At 45.2% G+C, this 22,881-nt stretch overlaps 1 protein-coding gene across 4 annotated transcripts in view; it reads right to left on the minus strand.

Moving 5' to 3' along the window:
* Positions 1 to 22,881, minus strand: part of LOC121535546 (collagen alpha-2(VI) chain) — a 47,311-nt gene that overhangs the window by 16,430 nt on the left and 8,000 nt on the right. For all 4 annotated transcript variants that reach the window (XR_006657180.1, XM_045205912.1, XM_045205911.1 and 1 more), the window contains exons 5-14: positions 16,851 to 17,213; positions 16,746 to 16,766; positions 16,540 to 16,605; positions 11,668 to 11,766; positions 11,139 to 11,165; positions 10,567 to 10,692; positions 10,388 to 10,450; positions 5,331 to 5,393; positions 2,541 to 2,594; positions 2,047 to 2,082 (exon numbers count right to left, since the gene is read on the minus strand). Coding sequence is in view for 3 of the 4 variants with exons in the window: in XM_045205912.1 (XP_045061847.1) it covers positions 2,047 to 2,082; positions 2,541 to 2,594; positions 5,331 to 5,393; positions 10,388 to 10,450; positions 10,567 to 10,692; positions 11,139 to 11,165; positions 11,668 to 11,766; positions 16,540 to 16,605; positions 16,746 to 16,766; positions 16,851 to 17,213 (918 nt within the window). In the remaining variant the exon portion in view is untranslated. The remainder of the gene's footprint in view (positions 1 to 2,046; positions 2,083 to 2,540; positions 2,595 to 5,330; positions 5,394 to 10,387; positions 10,451 to 10,566; positions 10,693 to 11,138; positions 11,166 to 11,667; positions 11,767 to 16,539; positions 16,606 to 16,745; positions 16,767 to 16,850; positions 17,214 to 22,881) is intronic.

Raw genomic sequence — 22,881 nt, forward strand, 5'->3', positions numbered from 1 at the left:
ATAGGGAGGAGGTCAGTAGGGCTGTGGTGGTCACGATATGTCGTCACCCGGTGATTGTCAAGCAAATAACTGCCGGTCTCCACGGTAATTGACCGTTAATAAACATAAACACATTTAGCATCTCCTGGCTTCCACTCATAGCCTACAAGCCACTGATGCAGACCTTTGGAACATCTACATTTTAAAAGTATAATAAATCCATGTAATATAGCCTAAACCTTCACAATGAATCCATTATTTATTTTAGACAGGTCTAAAGAAACATGATATGAAGAAAATGTAGTCTATTTCAGAAGAACAGAATAGCATCCTCTGAGTTGTCCTTATGTTAGGTCCTGATCTGGCCATGCCATGTGGCTGTGGGCTACACTAGTTCATTTAGCAGACAAGATTAGCTTAGAATTTCGTGGCATTATTTTATATTATTTTATAGTATGAAGAAAACAATTGAACCTAGCTGAATAAAATAGAAAGGATATTTTCTCCAAACGATTTGAGGGAGTGCGAATGTGCGGCTATTCTGTGTTGAGCGGTTAACAAAGAAACAGGTCCTCCTATATGCTGAATTTAGAGTTATTAATGTAACTTTTGTTGTTCTACAAACGTTGGGCCGTATGTTTAGATTTTTAATACATTGTAAGGCTGCATGATGCAACTCTAATGATGATTTGAAAAAAGTTGCATGAAAGGCATGAGGGTCTGCTTTATTTTTTGCGCAGGCTGCACACACTTCATCAGTCTCTCATTCACAATTTGACAAGCACTTGATAATGCCTCGAATTTCCCGGTGGCATCCCCTTTGTGTGACCATAATGCACCCTAAAAAAATCCATGCCTTTTGTGGCCAGTGGCCGTTGTGCCCGTCTCCCTGAGTGCTGCGCGTTCAGAATCACCTCTCACTCACATGGCTCTCCATCGCGTGATTGGGTCTTTCTCACAGGCTACAAGTGAAGACAGACACATCAGGAACGCAACTGCGTGAGTCCTTATCCAATTCCGAGGTGCATATTGAAGATATTGGAAGAACTGTCCACATTTACTTTTCGTCAGTTAACAAGCTGAGTAGGCCTAACGAACAGCAAAAGCACTAGCCTATGTCAATCTACTATCCCCCATAGAACAAAAGTTGACCTATTCTATTCTGTGCAATAAATAATTATTCAAAACATAGTCTGGGACAGTTGTGGGATGCGATAGATCCCAAATTAATACAACCACTAGCAGCAAAAAACCTTTTTACGCAATGTGGCTGACGCAACAGATCAGAACGTTTAGCTTAAAATGTTGATAAACTATTAGGCTATTTCTTCACATTTATAAGTGCAGCAATGCGCCCACATGGCAGTAGGCTATAAGCGTGAATGTTCCATTAGCGGGAAAACACCATTATCAAAAGTGACTGCAAATGTGATTATGCATGTAATGCTTTTATTATAAAGGTGCATTTTTATGGTGAAAATGATCTTCCCCAAACTTGAAACTCACCCGCTGCTTATGTATGCCAGTTAGGCTCTACACCCCTTGTAAAGCGGATTAATGTGCTTCATTTTAAGAAGTTATTTGGCCAGTTTAGTTGTGATACAAACCTTAACAAAACATATAGGCCTATGGGCTAGGCTTCATGAGGTGTGGACTATGATTTGGAAAAGTAGAGAAAGAAAAGGCTTTGTTTTTACGCTGGGCTTCATTCACAAGTGATAATATATAATTCACAAGTGATAGGCTAATATTGTTACCCATCAGACTATTCTTTATTTAATCTTGTCTTTACATTATACTAAATAATATATGAGTGAAATTTGTTTTGATTTAGAATGGATCATTATCATGCACCTGTCTCGAAACGGGCAGGGGAAAAAATACGTCATCTATGCACTTAAATTGCGAATGGAGTACGCTTTTCCCTTGGTTCATTTTCATGCCAGCCAGGTAGGCTATACTCCTGTTGTAAAGAGTAGGCCTATAGAAAGGGCATATTAATATAGGAGGTATAGTCTCGAATGTATATAGAGCTCATTGTGTGTGACGTTATGCATAGCTTCTCACCAGTTCTCCATTGACTCCCGGGCCTCCAGCGGTTCCCTAGAAAACGAGAACACACACACACACACACACACACACACACACACACGTGAGCCACAGTGTATTATACATTTTATATTTTAGTCATTTAGCAGACGCTCTTATCCAGAGCGACTTACAGGAGCAATTAGGTTTTTGTTTCTGGCCATTTTGAGCCTGTAATCGAACCCACAATTGCTGATGCTCCAGATACTCAACTAGTCTCAATAAGGCCAGTTTTATTGCTTCTTTAATCAGCACAACAGTTTTCAGCTGTGCTAACATAATTGGGTTTAGCCATTTACAACATTAACAATGTCTACACTGTATTTCTGATCAATTTGATGTTATTTTAATGGAAAAAAAAATTGCTTTTCTTTTGAAAACAAGGACATTTCTAAGTGACCCCAAACTTTTGAACGGTAGTGTATATATAGGACAGGTAGAGTGCTGAGTGTGTGTGGGGTAGAGATTCTTACTGGTATTCCTTTGGCTCCAGGGAAGCCAGGCGAGCCGGGACTCCCTCTCTCACCCTGAGGAGAAGGAAGACAACAACAGGGTTATTTAACCTTTAACCCATGACCTAGAACTCTGACCTTTAAGCCTGGCCTCTAGCCCATGACCATTAACCAGTGCTGTTTCTAAGCGGCTGCTTAGGGCCCCATGTCCACTTGAAAAGGGCCCCCCAAAAAAGAGAAGGAAAGGAAGTCAGTCGGGGTCTCAGCTCACTGTTGAGAGGTAGAATAGTAGAATACACAAGGTGCCATTTTGAAACTTGGTTGTGCATCAGCAATTTTTCTATTGTTTTGTCTGTCACTGTCAGTCACTCAATTAGCCCATGTCAGCTAACATTTTATAGATTGCTAGGTCAATCAGTCTAAACCTTGTAGTGATCATGGCCGAATTATTGACCGGGCACAAGGCACGTGCCCAGGTGCCCTCACCTCCAGGGGGCCCACATTGACCAGGCATGCTAGGCACGTGCCCAGGTGCCCTCACCCCCAGAGGGCCCACATTGACCAGGCATGCTGGGCACGTGCCCAGGTGCCCTCACCTCCAGGGGGCCCACATTGACCAGGCATGCTGGGCACGTGCCCAGGGGCCCTCACCTCCAGGGGGCTCACATTGACCAGGCATGCTGGGCACGTGCCCAGGGGCCCTCACCTCCAGAGGGCCCACATTGACCAGGCATGCTAGGCACGTGCCCAGGTGCCCTCACCCCCAGAGGGCCCACATTGACCAGGCATGCTGGGCACGTGCCCAGGTGCCCTCACCTCCAGGGGGCCCACATTGACCAGGCATGCTGGGCACGTGCCCAGGGGCCCTCACCTCCAGGGGGCTCACATTGACCAGGCATGCTGGGCACGTGCCCAGGGGCCCTCACCTCCAGAGGGCCCACATTGACCAGGCATGCTGGGCACGTGCCCAGGAGCCCTCACCTCCAGAGGGCTCACATTGACCAGGCATGCTGGGCACGTGCCCAGGAGCCCTCACCTCCAGAGGGCCCACATTGACCAGGCATGCTGGGCACGTGCCCAGGAGCCCTCACCTCCAGAGGGCCCACATTGACCAGGCATGCTGGGCACGTGCCCAGGAGCCCTCACCTCCAGAGGGCCCACATTGACCAGGCATGCTGGGCACGTGCCCAGGTGCCCTCACCCCCAGAGGGCCCACATTGGCCAGGCATGCTGGGCACGTGCCCAGGGGCCCTCACCCTCCAGAGGGCCCACATTGACCAGGCATGCTGGGCACGTGCCCAGGTGCCCTCACCCTCCAGAGGGCCCACATTGACCAGGCATGCTGGGCACGTGCCCAGGGGCCCTCACCTCCAGGGGGCCCACATTGATTCTGTTAGTCACTCTCACTCAGATATCATACTAACATGACAACTGTCATGGCAAAATGTGCAGAATAGCAGGAAATTAGCTTTAAACGTGCACATTTTTCTCTCAACCCCATGGTAAAATGTGTAGAATTGCAGGGGGGTCAATAAAATGTTTTCCCTGTGAGGTGGGGGGGCCCCCCAACCAAATCTTACTTAGGGCTCCCAAAAACCTAGAAACGACCAAGCCTTTAACACATCTAACCCTGACCTCTAACCCTGATCTCTAACCCTGACCTATAACCCTGACCTCTAACCCTGACCTCTAACCCTGACCTCTAACCCTGACCTCTAACCCCGACCTCTAACCCTGACCTCTAACCCCGACCTCTAACCCCGACCTCTAACCCTGACCTCTAACCCTGATCTCTAACCCTGATCTCTAACCCTGACCTATAACCCTGACCTCTAACCCTGACCTCTAACCCTGACCTCTAACCCTGACCTCTAACCCTGATCTCTAACCCCGACCTCTAACCCCGATCTCTAACCCCGACCTCTAACCCTGATCTCTAACCCCGACCTCTAACCCCGATCTCTAACCCTGACCTATAACCCTGACCTCTAACCCTGACCTATAACCCTGACCTATAACCCTGACCTATAACCCTGACCTCTAACCCTGACCTATAACCCTGACCTATAACCCTGACCTATAACCCTGACCTATAACCCTGATCTCTAACCCCGATCTCTAACCCCGACCTATAACCCCGACCTATAACCCTGACCTCTAACCCTGACCTATAACCCCGATCTCTAACCCTGACCTATAACCCTGACCTATAACCCTGATCTCTAACCCCGACCTCTAACCCCGACCTATAACCCTGACCTCTAACCCTGACCTCTAACCCTGACCTATAACCCTGACCTATAACCCCGACCTATAACCCTGACCTATAACCCTGACCTATAACCCTGACCTATAACCCTGACCTATAACCCTGACCTCTAACCCTGACCTCTAACCCTGACCTATAACCCTGACCTATAACCCTGACCTATAACCCTGACCTATAACCCTGATCTCTAACCCCGATCTCTAACCCTGACTTATAACCCATGAACTTTAAAACTGACCTATTAACCATAACCTTTAACCAATAACCCATGACCTTTAAACCTGACCTATTAACCATAACCTTTAACCAATAACCCATGACCTTTAAAACTGACCTATTAACCATAACCTTTAACCAATAACCCATGACCTTTAAACCCGATCTCTAACCCATGGCCTATAACCCATGGCCTATAACCCATGACCTATATAACCTTTAACCCATGACCTCTAATTGTTCTATCAGGGTCCCTGACACAATGACCAAAGAAGAGCACAAAGGTCAGGTAGGAACAGTCGGAGGGTCAGGGGTCAGCTGTGTACCTTAGGTCCAGCGTCTCCCACCGGGCCGAGGGGGCCTGCTCTTCCTGGGCGACCGGGATCTCCCTGGAGACACAAACACAATGATTAGTGATCATATAGTGATTTTACAGGTGATTGTACGGTGATTATGTGATTGTATAGGTGGTTGTATAGTGATGGTAGGGGTGGTTGTATAGTGATGGTAGGGGTGGTTGTATAGTGATTGTAAGGGTGGTTGTATAGTGATTGTAGGGGTGGTTGTATAGTGATTGTAGGGGTGGTTGTATAGTGATTGTAAGGGTGGTTGTACAGTGATTGTAGGGGTGGTTGTATAGTGATTGTAAGGGTGGTTGTACAGTGATTGTAGGGGTGGTTGTATAGTGATTGTAGGGGTGGTTGTATAGTGATGGTAGGGGTGGTTGTATAGTGATTGTAGGGGTGGTTGTATAGTGATTGTAGGGGTGGTTGTATAGTGATTGTAAGGGTGGTTGTACAGTGATTGTAGGGGTGGTTGTATAGTGATTGTAGGTGTGGTTGTATAGTGATTGTAGGGGTGGTTGTGTGGTTGTATAGTGATAGTGATTATAGGGGTGGTTGTATAGTGATTGTAGGGGTGGTTGTATAGTAATTGTAGGGGTGGTTGTATAGTGATTGTAGGGGTGGTTGTATAGTGATGGTAGGGGTGGTTGTATAGTAATTGTAAGGGTGTTGGATAATGATTGTAGGGGTGGTTGTATAGTGATTGTAAGGGTGGTTGTATAGTGATTGTAGGGGTGGTTGTATAGTGATTGTAGGGGTGGTTGTATAGTGATTGTAAGGGTGGTTGTACAGTGATTGTAGGGGTGTTTGTATAGTGATTGTAGGGGTGGTTGTATAGTGATTGTAGGGGTGGTTTTATATTGATGGTAGGGGTGGTTGTATAGTGATTGTAGGGGTGGTTGTATAATGATTGTAAGGGTGGTTGTATAGTGATGGTAAGGGTGGTTGTATAGTGATGGTAGGGGTGGTTGTATAGTAATTGTAAGGGTGGTTGTATAGTAATTGTAGGGGTGGTTGTATAGTGATTGTAAGGGTGGTTGTATAGTGATTGTAGGGGTAGTTGTATAGTGATGGTAGGGGTGGTTGTATAGTAATTGTAAGGGTGGTTGTATAGTGATTGTAGGGGTGGTTGTATAGTGATTGTAAGGGTGGATGTATAGTGATTGTAGGGGTGGTTGTATAATGATTGTAAGGGTGGTTGTAAAGTGATTGTAGGGGTGGTTGTATAGTGATTGTAGGGGTGGTTGTATAGTGATTGTAGGGGTGGTTGTATAGTGATTGTAGGGGTGGTTGTATAGTGATGGTAGGGGTGGTTGTATAGTGATTGTAGGGGTGGTTGTATAGTGATGGTAGGGGTGGTTGTATAGTAATTGTAAGGGTGGTTGTATAGTGATTGTAGGGGTGGTTGTATAGGGATTGTAAGGGTGGTTGTATAGTGATTGTAGGGGTGGTTGTATAGTGATTGTAGGGGTGGTTGTATAGTGATTGTAAGGGTGGTTGTACAGTGATTGTAGGGGTGGTTGTATAATGATTATAGGGGTGGTTGTATAGTGATTATAGGGGTGGTTGTATAGTAATTGTAAGGGTGGTTGTATAGTGATTGTAGGGGTGGTTGTATAGTGATTGTAAGGGTGATTGTATAGTGATTGTAGGGGTGGTTGTATAGTGATTGTAGGGGTGGTTGTATAGTGATTGTAAGGGTGGTTGTACAGTGATTGTAGGGGTGGTTGTATAGTGATTGTAGGGGTGGTTGTATAGTGATTGTATGGGTGGTTTTACATTGATTGTAGGGGTGGTTGTATAGTGATGGTATGGGTGGTTGTATAGTGATTGTAAGGGTGGTTGTACAGTGATTGTAGGGGTGGTTGTATATTGATGGTAAGGGTGATTGTATAGTGATTGTAAGGGTGGTGGTATTGTGATTGTAGGGGTGGTGGTATAGTGATTGTAGGGGTGGTTGTATAATGATTATAGGGGTGGTTGTATAGTGATTGTAGGGGTGGTTGTATAGTGATTATAGGGGTGGTTTTATAGTGATTGTAGGGGTGGTTGTATAGTGATTGTAAGGGAGGTTGTAAAGTGATTGTAAGGGAGGTTGTAAAGTGATTGTAGGGGTGGTTGTATAGTGATTGTAGGGGTGGTTGTATAGTGATTATAGGGGTGGTTGTATAGTGATTGTAGGGGTGGTTGTATAATGATTATAGGGGTGGTTATATAGTGATTGTAAGGGGTGGTTGTATAGTGATGGTAGGGGTGATTGTATAGTGATGGTAGCGGTGATTGTATAGTGATTGTAAAGGTGGTTGTATAGTGATTATAGGGGTGGTTGTATAGTGATGGTAGGCGTGGTTGTATAGTGATTGTAAGGGTGGTGGTATTGTGATTGTAGGGGTGGTGGTATAGTGATTGTAGGGGTGGTTGTATAATGATTATAGGGGTGGTTGTATAGTGATTGTAGGGGAGGTTGTATAGTGATTGTAGGGGTGGTTGTATAGTGATTGCAGGGGTGGTTTTATAGTGATTGTAGGGGTGGTTGTATAGTGATTGTAGGGGTGGTTTAATAGTGATTGTAGGGGTGGTTGTATAGTGATTGTAGGGGTGGTTGTATAATTATTGTAGGGGTGGTTGTATAGTAATTGTAGAGGTGGTTGTATAATGATTGTAGGGGTGGTTATATAGTGATTGTAGGGGTTGTTGTATAGTGATTGTAGGGGTGGTTGTATAATGATTATAGGGGTGGTTGTATAGTGATTGTAGGGGTAGTTGTATAGTGATTTTAGGGGTGGTTGTATAGTGATTGTAGGGGTGGTTGTATAGTGATTATAGGGGTGGTTGTATAGCGATTGTAGGGGTGGTTGTATAGCTATTGTAAGGGTAGTTGTATAGTGATTGTAGGGGTGGTTGTATAGTGATTGTAGGAGTGGTTGTATAGTGATTGTAGGGGTGGTTGTATAATGATTATAGGGATGGTTGTATAGTGATGGTAGGGGTGGTTGTATAGTGATGGTAGGGCTGGTTGTATAGTGATTGTATAGTAGTAATCGTGGAGGTTGTATAGTGATTGTAGGGGTGGTTGTATAGTGATTGTAGGGGTGGTTGTATAGTGATTGTAGGGGTGGTTTTATATTGATTGTAGGGGTGGTTGTATAGTGATTGTAAGGGTGGTTGTAAAGTGATTGTAGGGGTGGTTTTATATTGATTGTAGGGGTGGTTGTATAGTGATTGTAAGGGTGGTTGTATAGTGATTGTAGGGGTGGTTGTATAGTGATTGTAGGGGTGGTTTTATATTGATTGTAGGGGTGGTTGTATAGTGAAGGTAGGGGTGGTTGTATAGTGATTGTAAGGGTGGTTGTACAGTGATTGTAGGGGTGGTTGTATATTGATTGTAGGGGTGGTTGTATAATGATTATAGGGGTGGTTGTATAGTGATTGTAGGTGTGGTTGTATAATGATTATAGGGGTGGTTGTATAGTGATTGTAAGGGGTGGTTGTATAGTGATGGTAGGGGTGATTGTATAGTGATGGTAGGTGTGATTGTATAGTGATTGTAAAGGTGGTTGTATAGTGATTATAGGGGTGGTTGTATAGTGATGGTAGGCGTGGTTGTATAGTGATTGTAAGGGTGGTGGTATTGTGATTGTAGGGGTGGTGGTATAGTGATTGTAGGGGTGGTTGTATAATGATTATAGGGGTGGTTGTATAGTGATTGTAGGGGTGGTTGTATAGTGATTGTAGGGGTGGTTGTATAGTGATTGTAGGGGTGGTTTTATAGTGATTGTAGGGGTGGTTGTATAGTGATTGTAGGAGTGGTTTAATAGTGATTGTAGGGGTGGTTGTATATTGATTGTAGGGGTGGTTATATAGTGATTGTAGGAGTGGTTGTATAATGATTATAGGGATGGTTGTATAGTGATGGTAGGGGTGGTTGTATAGTGATGGTAGGGCTGGTTGTATAGTGATTGTATAGTAATTATAGTGGTGGTTGTATAGTGATTGTAGGGGTGGTTGTATAGTGATTGTAGGGGTGGTTGTATAGTGATGGTAGGGGTGATTTTATAGTGATGGTAGGGGTGGTTGTATAATTATTGTAGTGGTGGTTGTATAGTTATTGTATGGGTGGTTTTATAGTGATTGTAGGGGTGGTTGTAATAGTGATTGTAGGGGTGGTTGTATTGTGATTGTAAGGGGTGGTTGTAATAGTGATTGTAGGGGTGGTTGTATTGTGATTGTAGGGGTGGTTGTATATTGATTGTAGGGGTGGTTGTATAGTGATTGTAGGGGTGGTTGTATAGGGATTGTAGGGGTGGTTGTATAATGATTGTAGGGGTGGTTGTATAGTGATTGTAGTGGTGGTTGTATAGTGATTATAGTGGTGGTTGTATAGTGCTTGTAGGGGTGGTTGTATAGCGAATGTAGGGGTGGTTGTATAGCGATTGTAGGGGTGGTTGTATAGTGATGTAGGGGTGGTTGTATAGTGATTGTAAAAGTGGTTGTATATTGATTGTAGGGGTGGTTGTATAGTAATTATAGGGGTGGTTGTATAGGGATTGTAGGGGTGGTTGTATAGTGATTGTAGGGCTGGTTGTATAGTGATTGTAGGGGTGGTTGTATAGTGATTGTAGGGGTGGTTGTATACTGATGGTAGGGGTGGTTGTATAGTGATTGTAGAATTATTGTAGTGGTGGTTGTACAGTGATTGTAGGGGTGGTTGTAATAGTGATTGTAGGGGTGGTTGTATAGTGATTATAAGGGGTGGTTGTATAGTGATTGTAGGGGTGGTTGTATAGTGATTGAAGGGGTGGTTGTATAGTGATTGTAGGGGTGGCTGTATAGTGATTATATATGGTAATTGTATAGTGATTATATGGTAATTGTATATTAATTATATGGTAATTATATATGGTAATTGTATAGTGATTATATGGTAATTGTATAGTGATTATATGGTAATTGTATATTAATTATATGGTAATTGTATGGTAATTATATTGTTATGGTAATTATATATGGTAATTGTATAGTGAATGTATTTCCTGTACCTTCTCTCCGTCCGTTCCAGGAAGACCACCATCGCCCGCGTCTCCTGAGTGACCATCAGGACCCTGCCAGAGACACACATGATGTAAATATATCACACACACACGTAAATATATCACACACACATGTAAATATATCACACACACGTAAATATATCACACACACTGTGAGGAGGCCTTACCCTGTCTCCGGGGTCTCCTTTGCAGCCGGGAGCGCCGATGCGTCCGATCTTCCCCTTCTGTCCGTCTGTCCCGTTGCGTCCAGCGAGGCCGGCCACACCCTTCATCCCATCAGCTCCTAGCTCCCCCTGAAAACACACAGCAATAATCCATAACCTATCATCTTGACTACCTTCAGTCCAGTGGAGGCTGCTGAGGGGAGGACGGCTCACAATAATGGCTGGAACGAAGCAAATGGAATGGACCTGGAGACCATGTGTTAGATGTGTCTGATCCCATTCCACCTATTCCACTCCAGCCATTACCACCAGCCCGTCCTCCCCAACCCTTCCACCTATTCCACTCCAGCCATTACCACCAGCCCGTCCTCCCCAACCCTTCCACCTATTCCACTCCAGCCATTACCACCAGCCCGTCCTCCCCAACCCTTCCACCTATTCCACTCCAGCCATTACCACCAGCCCGTCCTCCCCTATTAAGGTACCACCAACCCCCTGCGCTTCAGTCCCAGGATGAGCAGGTCTGATCACCAACTACCAATAGATAATCAATGGATAATAAATATTGACCTCACCTTTTCACCTTTGAGACCTATTTCACCCTATAGAAGCACAAGAGAAGAAAGAACCAGTCAGTCATCACTACAAACACACAGCGACATACAGTATCACTGGTTGTGTCACTACATATAAAGACATTATCACTAGTAGCCACATCTGTAGCTTTTCCATACATTATTACCTGTTGTGGATTTAAAGACATTGTTAAGGGTAGTGGATTTAAAGACATTGTTAAGGGTAGTGGATTTAAAGACATTGTTAAGGGTAGTGGATTTAAAGACATTGTTAAGGGTAGTGGATTTAAAGACATTGTTAAGGGTAGTGGATTTAAAGACATTGTTAAGGGTAGTGGATTTAAAGACATTGTTAAGGGTAGTGGATTTAAAGACATTGTTAAGGGTAGTGGATTTAAAGACATTGTTAAGGGTAGTGGATTTAAAGACATTGTTAAGGGTAGTGGATTTAAAGACATTGTTAAGGGTAGTGGATTTAAAGACATTGTTAAGGGTACTGTGTGTGAATGGGAGGAGCCTGGAGACTTACCTTGACACCTGGTTGACCGATGGGACCCTCGATGCCGGGGTCGCCCTGTCTTCCCCTCTCACCTTTAGGACCGGGGTCGCCGTTGTCTCCTTTCACTCCCTGTAACGCGCAACAGAGTCAGAACAAGTGTGTGTGTGTGTGTGTGTGCGCGTGTGTGTGTGTGTGTGTGTGTGTGTGTGTGTGCGCGTGTGTGTGTGTGTGTGTGTGTGTGTGTTAGAGTCCTGCATCGGGGTCCAATACTCACAGTTTCCCGCGGGTGAGGTGCAAAAAAAATGAACTGGCGGGTTGGAATGAAAACATTCTTTCAACCCCTGGGTCGGCTCGCGGTTCAGAACAATTACATTGCGGTCGGAAACATTTTAAATCAAGATAATACACTTTTTACAATCCCGGGAGCTTGTTGTGTTGCATTGTGTTGATAATTCCACTGTGAGACATAACCTAGGCCACCAGCCACGCAACGCAGCGAGAGTGGAGCAGGTGACTGTCCATTATTTGTGTGGTGCTGAAGCTTTCTAATTTGTCCACGCACAGAGCTTATGTTCCCTCTCCTCACGTAAGAATATTTCCCTGGATAGCCTGGCTCAAGCGAAAATGTCTAACGTAGACCTAACCAGAGAAACAAAAAACAGGGACTAGGCTACAACACCATGGTGGAAACAGGTGCTGCGTGAGTTAAATCCCCAGTTTACCACACCATGTTGGAAACAGGTGCTGCGTGAGTTAAATCCCCAGTTTACCACACCATGGTGGAAACAGGTGATGCGTGAGTTAAATCCCCAGTTTACCACACCATGGTGGAAACAGGTGCTGCGTGAGTTAAATCCCCAGTTTACCACACCATGGTGGAAACAGGTGCTGCGTGAGTTAAATCCCCAGTTTACCACACCATGGTGGAAACAGGTGCTGCGTGAGTTAAATCCCCAGTTTACCACACCATGTTGGAAACAGGTGCTGCGTGAGTTAAATCCCCCAGTTTACCACACCATGGTGGAAACAGGTGCTGCGTGAGTTAAATCCCCAGTTTACCACACCATGGTGGAAACAGGTGCTGCGTGAGTTAAATCCCCAGTTTACCACACCATGGTGGAAACAGGTGCTGCGTGAGTTAAATCCCCAGTTTACCACACCATGGTGGAAACAGGTGCTGCGTGAGTTAAAACCCCCAGTTTACCACACCATGGTGGAAACAGGTGATGCGTGAGTTAAATCCCCAGTTTACCACACCATGGTGGAAACAGGTGCTGCGTGAGTTAAATCCCCAGTTTACCACACCATGGTGGAAACAGGTGCTGCGTGAGTTAAAACCCCCAGTTTACCACACCATGGTGGAAACAGGTGCTGCGTGAGTTAAATCCCCAGTTTACCACACCATGTTGGAAACAGGTGCTGCGTGAGTTAAATCCCCAGTTTACCACACCATGGTGGAAACAGGTGCTGCGTGAGTTAAATCCCCAGTTTACCACACCATGGTGGAAACAGGTGCTGCGTGAGTTAAATCCCCAGTTTACCACACCATGTTGGAAACAGGTGCTGCGTGAGTTAAATCCCCAGTTTACCACACCATGGTGGAAACAGGTGCTGCGTGAGTTAAATCCCCAGTTTACCACACCATGGTGGAAACAGGTGCTGCGTGAGTTAAATCCCCAGTTTACCACACCATGGTGGAAACAGGTGCTGCGTGAGTTAAATCCCCAGTTTACCACACCATGGTGGAAACAGGTGCTGCGTGAGTTAAAATCCCCAGTTTACCACACCATGGTGGAAACAGGTGCTGCGTGAGTTAAATCCCCCAGTTTACCACACCATGGTGGAAACAGGTGCTGCGTGAGTTAAAATCCCCAGTTTACCACACCATGGTGGAAACAGGTGCTGCGTGAGTTAAATCCCCAGTTTACCACACCATGGTGGAAACAGGTGATGCGTGAGTTAAATCCCCAGTTTACCACACCATGGTGGAAACAGGTGCTGCGTGAGTTAAATCCCCAGTTTACCACACCATGGTGGAAACAGGTGCTGCGTGAGTTAAATCCCCAGTTTACCACACCATGGTGGAAAAAGGTGCTGCGTGAGTTAAAATCCCCAGTTTACCACACCATGGTGGAAACAGGTGCTGCGTGAGTTAAAACCCCCAGTTTACCACACCATGGTGGAAACAGGTGCTGCGTGAGTTAAATCCCCAGTTTACCACACCATGTTGGAAACAGGTGCTGCGTGAGTTAAATCCCCAGTTTACCACACCATGGTGGAAACAGGTGCTGCGTGAGTTAAATCCCCAGTTTACCACACCATGGTGGAAACAGGTGCTGCGTGAGTTAAATCCCCAGTTTACCACACCATGGTGGAAACAGGTGCTGCGTGAGTTAAATCCCCCAGTTTACCACACCATGGTGGAAACAGGTGCTGCGTGAGTTAAAATCCCCAGTTTACCACACCATGGTGGAAACAGGTGCTGCGTGAGTTAAATCCCCCAGTTTACCACACCATGGTGGAAACAGGTGCTGCGTGAGTTAAAATCCCCAGTTTACCACACCATGGTGGAAACAGGTGCTGCGTGAGTTAAATCCCCAGTTTACCACACCATGTTGGAAACAGGTGCTGCGTGAGTTAAATCCCCAGTTTACCACACCATGGTGGAAACAGGTGCTGCGTGAGTTAAATCCCCAGTTTACCACACCATGGTGGAAACAGGTGCTGCGTGAGTTAAATCCCCAGTTTACCACACCATGGTGGAAACAGGTGCTGCGTGAGTTAAATCCCCCAGTTTACCACACCATGGTGGAAACAGGTGCTGCGTGAGTTAAATCCCCAGTTTACCACACCATGGTGGAAACAGGTGCTGCGTGAGTTAAAATCCCCAGTTTACCACACCATGGTGGAAACAGGTGCTGCGTGAGTTAAATCCCCAGTTTACCACACCATGGTGGAAACAGGTGCTGCGTGAGTTAAATCCCCAGTTTACCACACCATGGTGGAAACAGGTGCTGCGTGAGTTAAAATCCCCAGTTTACCACACCATGGTGGAAACAGGTGCTGCGTGAGTTAAATCCCCCAGTTTACCACACCATGGTGGAAACAGGTGCTGCGTGAGTTAAAATCCCCAGTTTACCACACCATGGTGGAAACAGGTGCTGCGTGAGTTAAATCCCCAGTTTACCACACCATGTTGGAAACAGGTGCTGCGTGAGTTAAATCCCCAGTTTACCACACCATGGTGGAAACAGGTGCTGCGTGAGTTAAATCCCCAGTTTACCACACCATGGTGGAAACAGGTGCTGCGTGAGTTAAATCCCCAGTTTACCACACCATGGTGGAAACAGGTGCTGCGTGAGTTAAATCCCCAGTTTACCACACCATGGTGGAAACAGGTGCTGCGTGAGTTAAAATCCCCAGTTTACCACACCATGGTGGAAACAGGTGCTGCGTGAGTTAAAATCCCCAGTTTACCACACCATGGTGGAAACAGGTGCTGCGTGAGTTAAAATCCCCAGTTTACCACACCATGGTGGAAACAGGTGCTGCGTGAGTTAAAATCCCCAGTTTACCACACCATGGTGGAAACAGGTGCTGCGTGAGTTAAAATCCCCAGTTTACCACACCATGGTGGAAACAGGTGCTGCGTGAGTTAAATCCCCAGTTTACCACACCATGGTGGAAACAGGTGCTGCGTGAGTTAAATCCCCAGTTTACCACACCATGGTGGAAACAGGTGCTGCGTGAGTTAAATCCCCAGTTTGGAAGGACAGCAACATGGTAGCTGGATACACAGCCTGCACAAGGTGCATCCAGGTAGGCCTATTGTTTTCAATAATTCAGTTAATTATCACTTAATTATTACATTAATTCAGGCTTTCGTTCATTACACCATACGCAGGTAAACTGGTGCGGCTGGTAAAAGTTAAATAAATGAGCTATTTTTGCTGCCATAGGCGGATGTGGTGGATTGAGACGCAGCCCGTGCAAAAAACAACAGATATCTCTGGCTTAAACTGACGGATTTTGATGGGGATTTTTATATTATGTTAGTTAGATTGACGCACGGGTGCATCAATAGACTCTTAAGGATGTATTCCATTCGTTCATTACACCATATGCAGGCTATATGAAGGTAAAACAGGATGTATTCCATTCGTTCATTACACCATATGCAGGATATATGAAGGTAAAACAGTGCGACTGGTAAAAGTTTGAGTAGCCTATTTATGCGTATTCGATTTTGGTTCTGGTTTATTTAAGTTTAATCAGGCCTAAACTATTTGATGATCTAAACTATATAGAATGTAAAGGTATTGTTTTATTATGTCGGCTACAGGCTTTCATTGGGTAAGGAGGCTAATTAGAAGGATATTTTTTCTTTTTTCAAAGTGATTTACATTTTACATTTACATTTTAGTCATTTAGCAGACGCTCTTATCCAGAGTGACTTTCAGGAGCAATTAGGGTTAAGTGCCTTGCTCAAGGGCACATCGACAGATTTTTCACCTAGTCGGCTCGGGGATTAGAACCAGCGACCTTTCGGTTACTGGCACAAGGCGCATCACATTATGAAGATAAAAAGATATCGTTCTTAATTCATGGCATGGTTTCCTTTTCTATAAATGTTGAATAGACATGCAGACAAATGAATTCATCCAGGGAAGAGGAGTGGCCTAATGGTCTACTACTCTGTAGTCATAAAAACAATTAAATAAATTGACGGTTTTTTGGCGGGTAACGGATCGGCTCTCGGGAACAATTCTATGCGGGTGGGTCGGTTTTTGCGGAGAAAATTATGTCCCGATGTCGGATATCGGGTGGGACTCGGAATTGATGTGGCCAGCGTGGGGAGTCGCCAAAAAAACAGACCCGTCCAGGACTCCAGTGTGTGTGTACCTTCTGTCCTCTGTGTCCACTGGGACCAGGAGGTCCAACTGTCTCCAGACACTTCACCTTGTAGCACTAAGAGAGACCACATATATGGTATACAGGTATCAATATCAACATCTATTGCATCTGTTACAGTAGTATATAATCATGTATAATAGGTTATTGTAGGTTGCTTGTATGGTAACATGGTGTGGTTCTCTCTTCAGTCTCACCTCCTGATAGGCCAGATGGGTCTGTAAAAAGAAAATGACAAAATATTTACTTCAACATAAAACCAGTCTATAGAACATAATCACCACCGTGTGTGTGTGTGTTACCATGGTCTTGATGATGCGGTCTATAGTGTCTTGCTGTATAACAGCCCTGTTGCCACTGAGATCGACAGCCAGGAAGTCTCTTCTGTAGACGTTGGCCGGAGAGTTAGCGATCTCCCTCAGACCCGTCTCGTCCACGTTCTTCGTTGCCGCGACCACAAACATTCTGATGCCCTCGTCGCGCGCCCGCTCTGCCGTCACCTTCACCCCGCCGCAAGGGTTTCCTGTCACGTGACCATCGGTGATGACGACAGCGAATCGCAGCGCTCCAGGGATGGAGGGCGAACGTGTCATTTCCTGTGTCATGTTAGTGATGGCGCAGTCGATGTAGGTTCCCTTACCCAGGTACCGGATATTCCTCAAACCCTGAAAAAACAACATCAACAACAACATTCACAGCAATAACAACAACAGTTGCAACAACAACAACAGTCCCTCTAACCAGGTACTATATACCCCTCACACCCTGAAACAATATGGCCGCTATGAGCCAATGAGTTTGCATGAATGTTTTTTCCTATCCAACAGCGCCACCATGCGGCCAAACTGAACCATAGTCCCACTAGACTGATCTCTCTGAGCATGTGTGCCAAATTTCATCAAACAGATCAATAGATAAACGTGGCCGTTAGAGCGCCACCGTGTGGTCGATCTAAATCAGCTGGAATACCTGTGTCTGATTTATAGGCATTTATATGCTAGACCACGCCCACATGCGTCAGTAGCGGCTATGTTGGTTCAAATACAATTGAGCGTTGAGAGAACTTGGTGAATACATGCCATGTATCAAGTGTCGTGCAGATAGGTCATTCGGTACCAGAGGAGTAGAGTTTTAAATGTTTTTCACAAAATAAAAAATGGCGGCCGTTATGGGTCCTTGAGGCAAATTTGTTCCTTGTGAGGAACGCCAACAAATACAAGAGATAGGAGGGTTTTGCCCGCTTCGCCTCTGAACCCCTAACAAAAACAACAACAGTCGATATAGGACCGGGATTCAATCCTATCACGATTTGGACAATACACCAGATAAAAGTAAATTCAGATTGAGCCAACATATGCAGTGAATGTGGTCTCCGTGAACGGGAACATTGCCTTTAAAAAGTGCATTACAGACAAAGAGAGATCAGATTGCATCCCAGCCTAGGATGCTATACCCAGTTACTGTATACCACTCACCCCCTGAAACAACAACAACAGTTACTGTATACCCCTCACCTCCTGAAATAACAACAACAGTTACTGTATATCCCTCACCTCCTGAAACAACAGTTACTGTATACCCCTCACCCCCTGAAACAACAACAACAGTTACTGTATACCCCTCACCCCCTGAAACAACAACAACAGTTACTGTATACCCCTCACCCCCTGAAACAACAACAACAGTTACTGTATATCCCTCACCTCCTGAAACAACAGTTACTGTATACCCCTCACCTCCTGAAACAACAACAACAGTTACTGTATACCCCTCATCCCCTGAAACAACAACAACAGTTACTGTATACCCCTCACCCCCTGAAACAACAACAACAGTTACTGTATACCCCCCACCCCCTGAAATAACAACAACAGTTACTTTATACCCCTCACCCCCTGAAACAACAGTTACTGTATACCCCTCACCCCCTGAAACAACAACAACAGTTACTGTATACCCCTCACCCCCTGAAACAACAGTTACTGTATACCCCTCACCCCCTGAAACAACAACAACAGTTACTGTATACCCCTCACCTCCTGAAATAACAGTTACTGTATACCCATCACCCCCTGAAACAACAGTTACTGTATACCCCTCACCCCCTGAAATAACAACAGTTACTGTATACCCCTCACACAACAACAGTTACTGTATACCCCTCACACAATAACAGTTACTGTATACCCCTCACACAATAACAGTTACTGTATACCCCTCACCTCCTGAAACAACAGTTACTGTATACCTCTCACCCCCTGAAACAACAACAACAGTTACTGTATACCCCTCACCCCCTGAAACAACAGTTACTGTATATCCCTCACCTCCTGAAACAACAGTTACTGTATACCTCTCACCCCCTGAAACAACAACAACAGTTACTGTATACCCCTCACCCCCTGAAACAACAGTTACTGTATATCCCTCACCTCCTGAAACAACAGTTACTGTATACCCCTCACCCCCTGAAACAACAGTTACTGTATATCCCTCACCTCCTGAAACAACAGTTACTGTATACCCCTCACCCCCTGACACAACAACAGTTACTGTATACCCCTCACCCCCTGAAACAACAACAGTTACTGTATACCCCTCACCTCCTGAAACAACAGTTACTGTATACCCCTCACCCCCTGAAACAACAACAACAGTTACTGTATACCCCTCACCTCCTGAAACAACAACAACAGTTACTGTATACCCCTCACCCCCTGAAACAACAACAACAGTTACTGTATACCCCTCACCCCCTGAAACAACAACAACAGTTACTGTATACCCCTCACCCCCTGTAACAACAGTTACTGTATACCCCTCACCTCCTGAAACAACAGTTACTGTATACCCCTCACCCCCTGAAACAACAGTTACTGTATACCCCTCACCCCCTGAAACAACAGTTACTGTATACCCCCTCACCCCCTGAAATAACAACAGTTACTGTATACCACTCACCTCCTGAAACAACAACAACAGTTACTGTATACCCCTCACCTCCTGAAACAACAGTTACTGTATACCCCTCACCCCCTGAAACAACAATAACAGTTACTGTATACCCCTCACCTCCTGAAACAACAGTTACTGTATACCCCTCACCCCCTGAAACAACAACAACAGTTACTGTGTACCCCTCACCTCCTGAAACAACAACAGTTACTGTATACCCCTCACCCCCTGAAACAACAGTTACTGTATACCCTCACCCCCTGAAACAACAATAACAGTTACTGTATACCCTCACCCCCTGAAACAACAGTTACTGTATACCCTCACCCCCTGAAACAACAACAACAGTTACTGTATACCCCTCACCCCCTGAAACAACAGTTACTGTATACCCCTCACCCCTGAAACAACAGTTACTGTATACCCCTCACCCCCTGAAACAACAACAACAGTTACTGTATACCCCTCACCCCCTGAAACAACAACAACAGTTACTGTATACCCCTCACCCCCTGAAACAACAGTTACTGTATACCCCTCACCCCCTGAAACAACAGTTACTGTATACCCTCACCCCCTGAAACAACAGTTACTGTATACCCTCACCCCCTGAAACAACAGTTACTGTATACCCTCACCCCCTGAAACAACAGTTACTGTATACCCCTCACCCCCTGAAACAACAACAACAGTTACTGTATACCCCTCACCCCCTGAAACAACAGTTACTGTATACCCCTCACCCCCTGAAACAACAACAACAGTTACTGTATACCCCTCACCCCCTGACACAACAACAGTTACTGTATACCCCTCACCCCCTGAAACAACAACAACAGTTACTGTATACCCCTCACCCCCTGACACAACAACAACAGTTACTGTATACCCCTCACCTCCTGAAACAACAGTTACTGTATACCCCTCACCCCCTGAAACAACAACAACAGTTACTGTATACCCCTCACCTCCTGAAACAACAGTTACTGTATACCCCTCACCCCCTGAAACAACAGTTACTGTATACCCCTCACCCCCTGAAACAACAGTTACTGTATACCCCTCACCCCCTGAAACAACAGTTACTGTATACCCCTCACCTCCTGAAACAACAGTTACTGTATACCCCTCACCTACTGAACCAACAGTTACTGTATACCCCTCACCCCCTGAAATAACAGTTACTGTATACCCCTCACCCCCTGAAACAACAGTTACTGTATACCCCTCACCCCCTGAAACAACAGTTACTGTATACCCCTCACCCCTGAAACAACAGTTACTGTATACCCCTCACCTCCTGAAATAACAGTTACTGTATACCCCTCACCCCCTGAAACAACAACAGTTACTGTATACCCCTCACCTCCTGAAACAACAACAGTTACTGTATACCCCTCACCTCCTGAAAAAACAACAACAGTTACTGTATACCCCTCACCTCCTGAAACAACAACAACAGTTACTGTATACCCCTCACCTCCTGAAACAACAGTTACTGTATACCCCTCACCCCCTGAAACAACAACAGTTACTGTATACCCCTCACCTCCTGAAACAACAACAACAGTTACTGTATACCCCTCACCCCCTGAAACAACAGTTACTGTACACCCCTCACCTCCTGAAACAACAACAAAAGTTACTGTATACCCCTCACCCCCTGAAACAACAGTTACTGTATACCCCTCATCCCCTGAAACAACAGTTACTGTATACCCCTCACCCCCTGAAATAACAAAAACAGTTACTGTATACCCCTCACCCCCTGAAACAACAGTTACTGTATACCACTCACCTCCTGAAACAACAACAAAAGTTACTGTATACCCCTCACCCCCTGAAACAACAATAACAGTTACTGTATACCCCTCACCCCCTGAAACAACAATAACAGTTACTGTATACCCCTCACCTCCTGAAACAACAACAAAAGTTACTGTATACCCCTCACCTCCTGAAACAACAACAGTTACTGTATACCCCTCACCTCCTGAAACAACAACAACAGTTACTGTATACCCCTCACCCCCTGAAACAACAGTTACTGTACACCCCTCACCTCCTGAAACAACAACAGTTACTGTATACCCCTCACCCCCTGAAACAACAGTTACTGTATACCCCTCACCCCCTGAAACAACAGTTACTGTATACCCCTCACCCCCTGAAATAACAAAAACAGTTACTGTATACCCCTCACCCCCTGAAACAACAGTTACTGTATACCACTCACCTCCTGAAACAACAACAAAAGTTACTGTATACCCCTCACCCCCTGAAACAACAATAACAGTCACTGTATACCCCTCACCCCCTGAAACAACAATAACAGTTATTGTATACCCCTCACCTCCTGAAACAACAATAACAGTTACTGTATACACCCTCACCCCCTGAAACAACAACAACAGTTACTGTATACCCCTCACCTCCTGAAATAACAACAACAGTTACTGTATACACCCTCACCCCCTGAAACAACAACAACAGTTACTGTATACCACTCACCCCCTGAAACAACAATAACAGTTACTGGATACCCCTCACCTCCTGAAACAACAGTTACTGTATACCCCTCACCCCCTGAAACAACAGTTACTGTATACCCATCACCCCTTGAAACAAAAACAGTTACTGTATACCCCTCACCTCCTGAAACAACAACAGTTACTGTATACCCCTCACCCCCTGAAACAACAGTTACTGTATACCCATCACCCCTTGAAACAACAACAGTTACTGTATACCCCTCACCTCCTGAAACAACAACAGTTACTGTATACCCCTCACCTCCTGAAATAACAACAGTTACTGTATACCCCTCACCTCCTGAAACAACAACAGTTACTGTATACCCCTCACCCCCTGAAACAACAGTTACTGTATACCCATCACCCCTTGAAACAACAACAGTTACTGTATACCCCTCACCTCCTGAAACAACAGTTACTGTATACCCCTCACCTCCTGAAACAACAACAGTTACTGTATACCCCTCACCCCCTGAAATAACAACAACAGTTACTGTATACCCCTCACCCCCTGAAACAACAGTTACTGTATACCCCTCACCCCCTGAAACAACAGTTACTGTATACCCCCTCACCCCCTGAAATAACAATAACAGTTACTGTATACCACTCACCTCCTGAAACAACAATAACAGTTACTGTATACCCCTCACCCCCTGAAACAACAGTTACTGTATACCCCTCACCCCCTGAAACAACAGTTACTGTATACCCCTCACCCCCTGAAACAAAAACAACAGTTACTGTATACCCCTCACCCCCTGAAACAACAACAACAGTTACATTATACCCCTCACCCCCTGAAACAACAACAGTTACTGTATACCCCTCACCTCCTGAAACA

The sequence above is a fragment of the Coregonus clupeaformis genome, chromosome 21 (genome assembly GCF_020615455.1).
Source record: "Coregonus clupeaformis isolate EN_2021a chromosome 21, ASM2061545v1, whole genome shotgun sequence".
Lineage (NCBI taxonomy): Eukaryota > Metazoa > Chordata > Actinopteri > Salmoniformes > Salmonidae > Coregonus > Coregonus clupeaformis.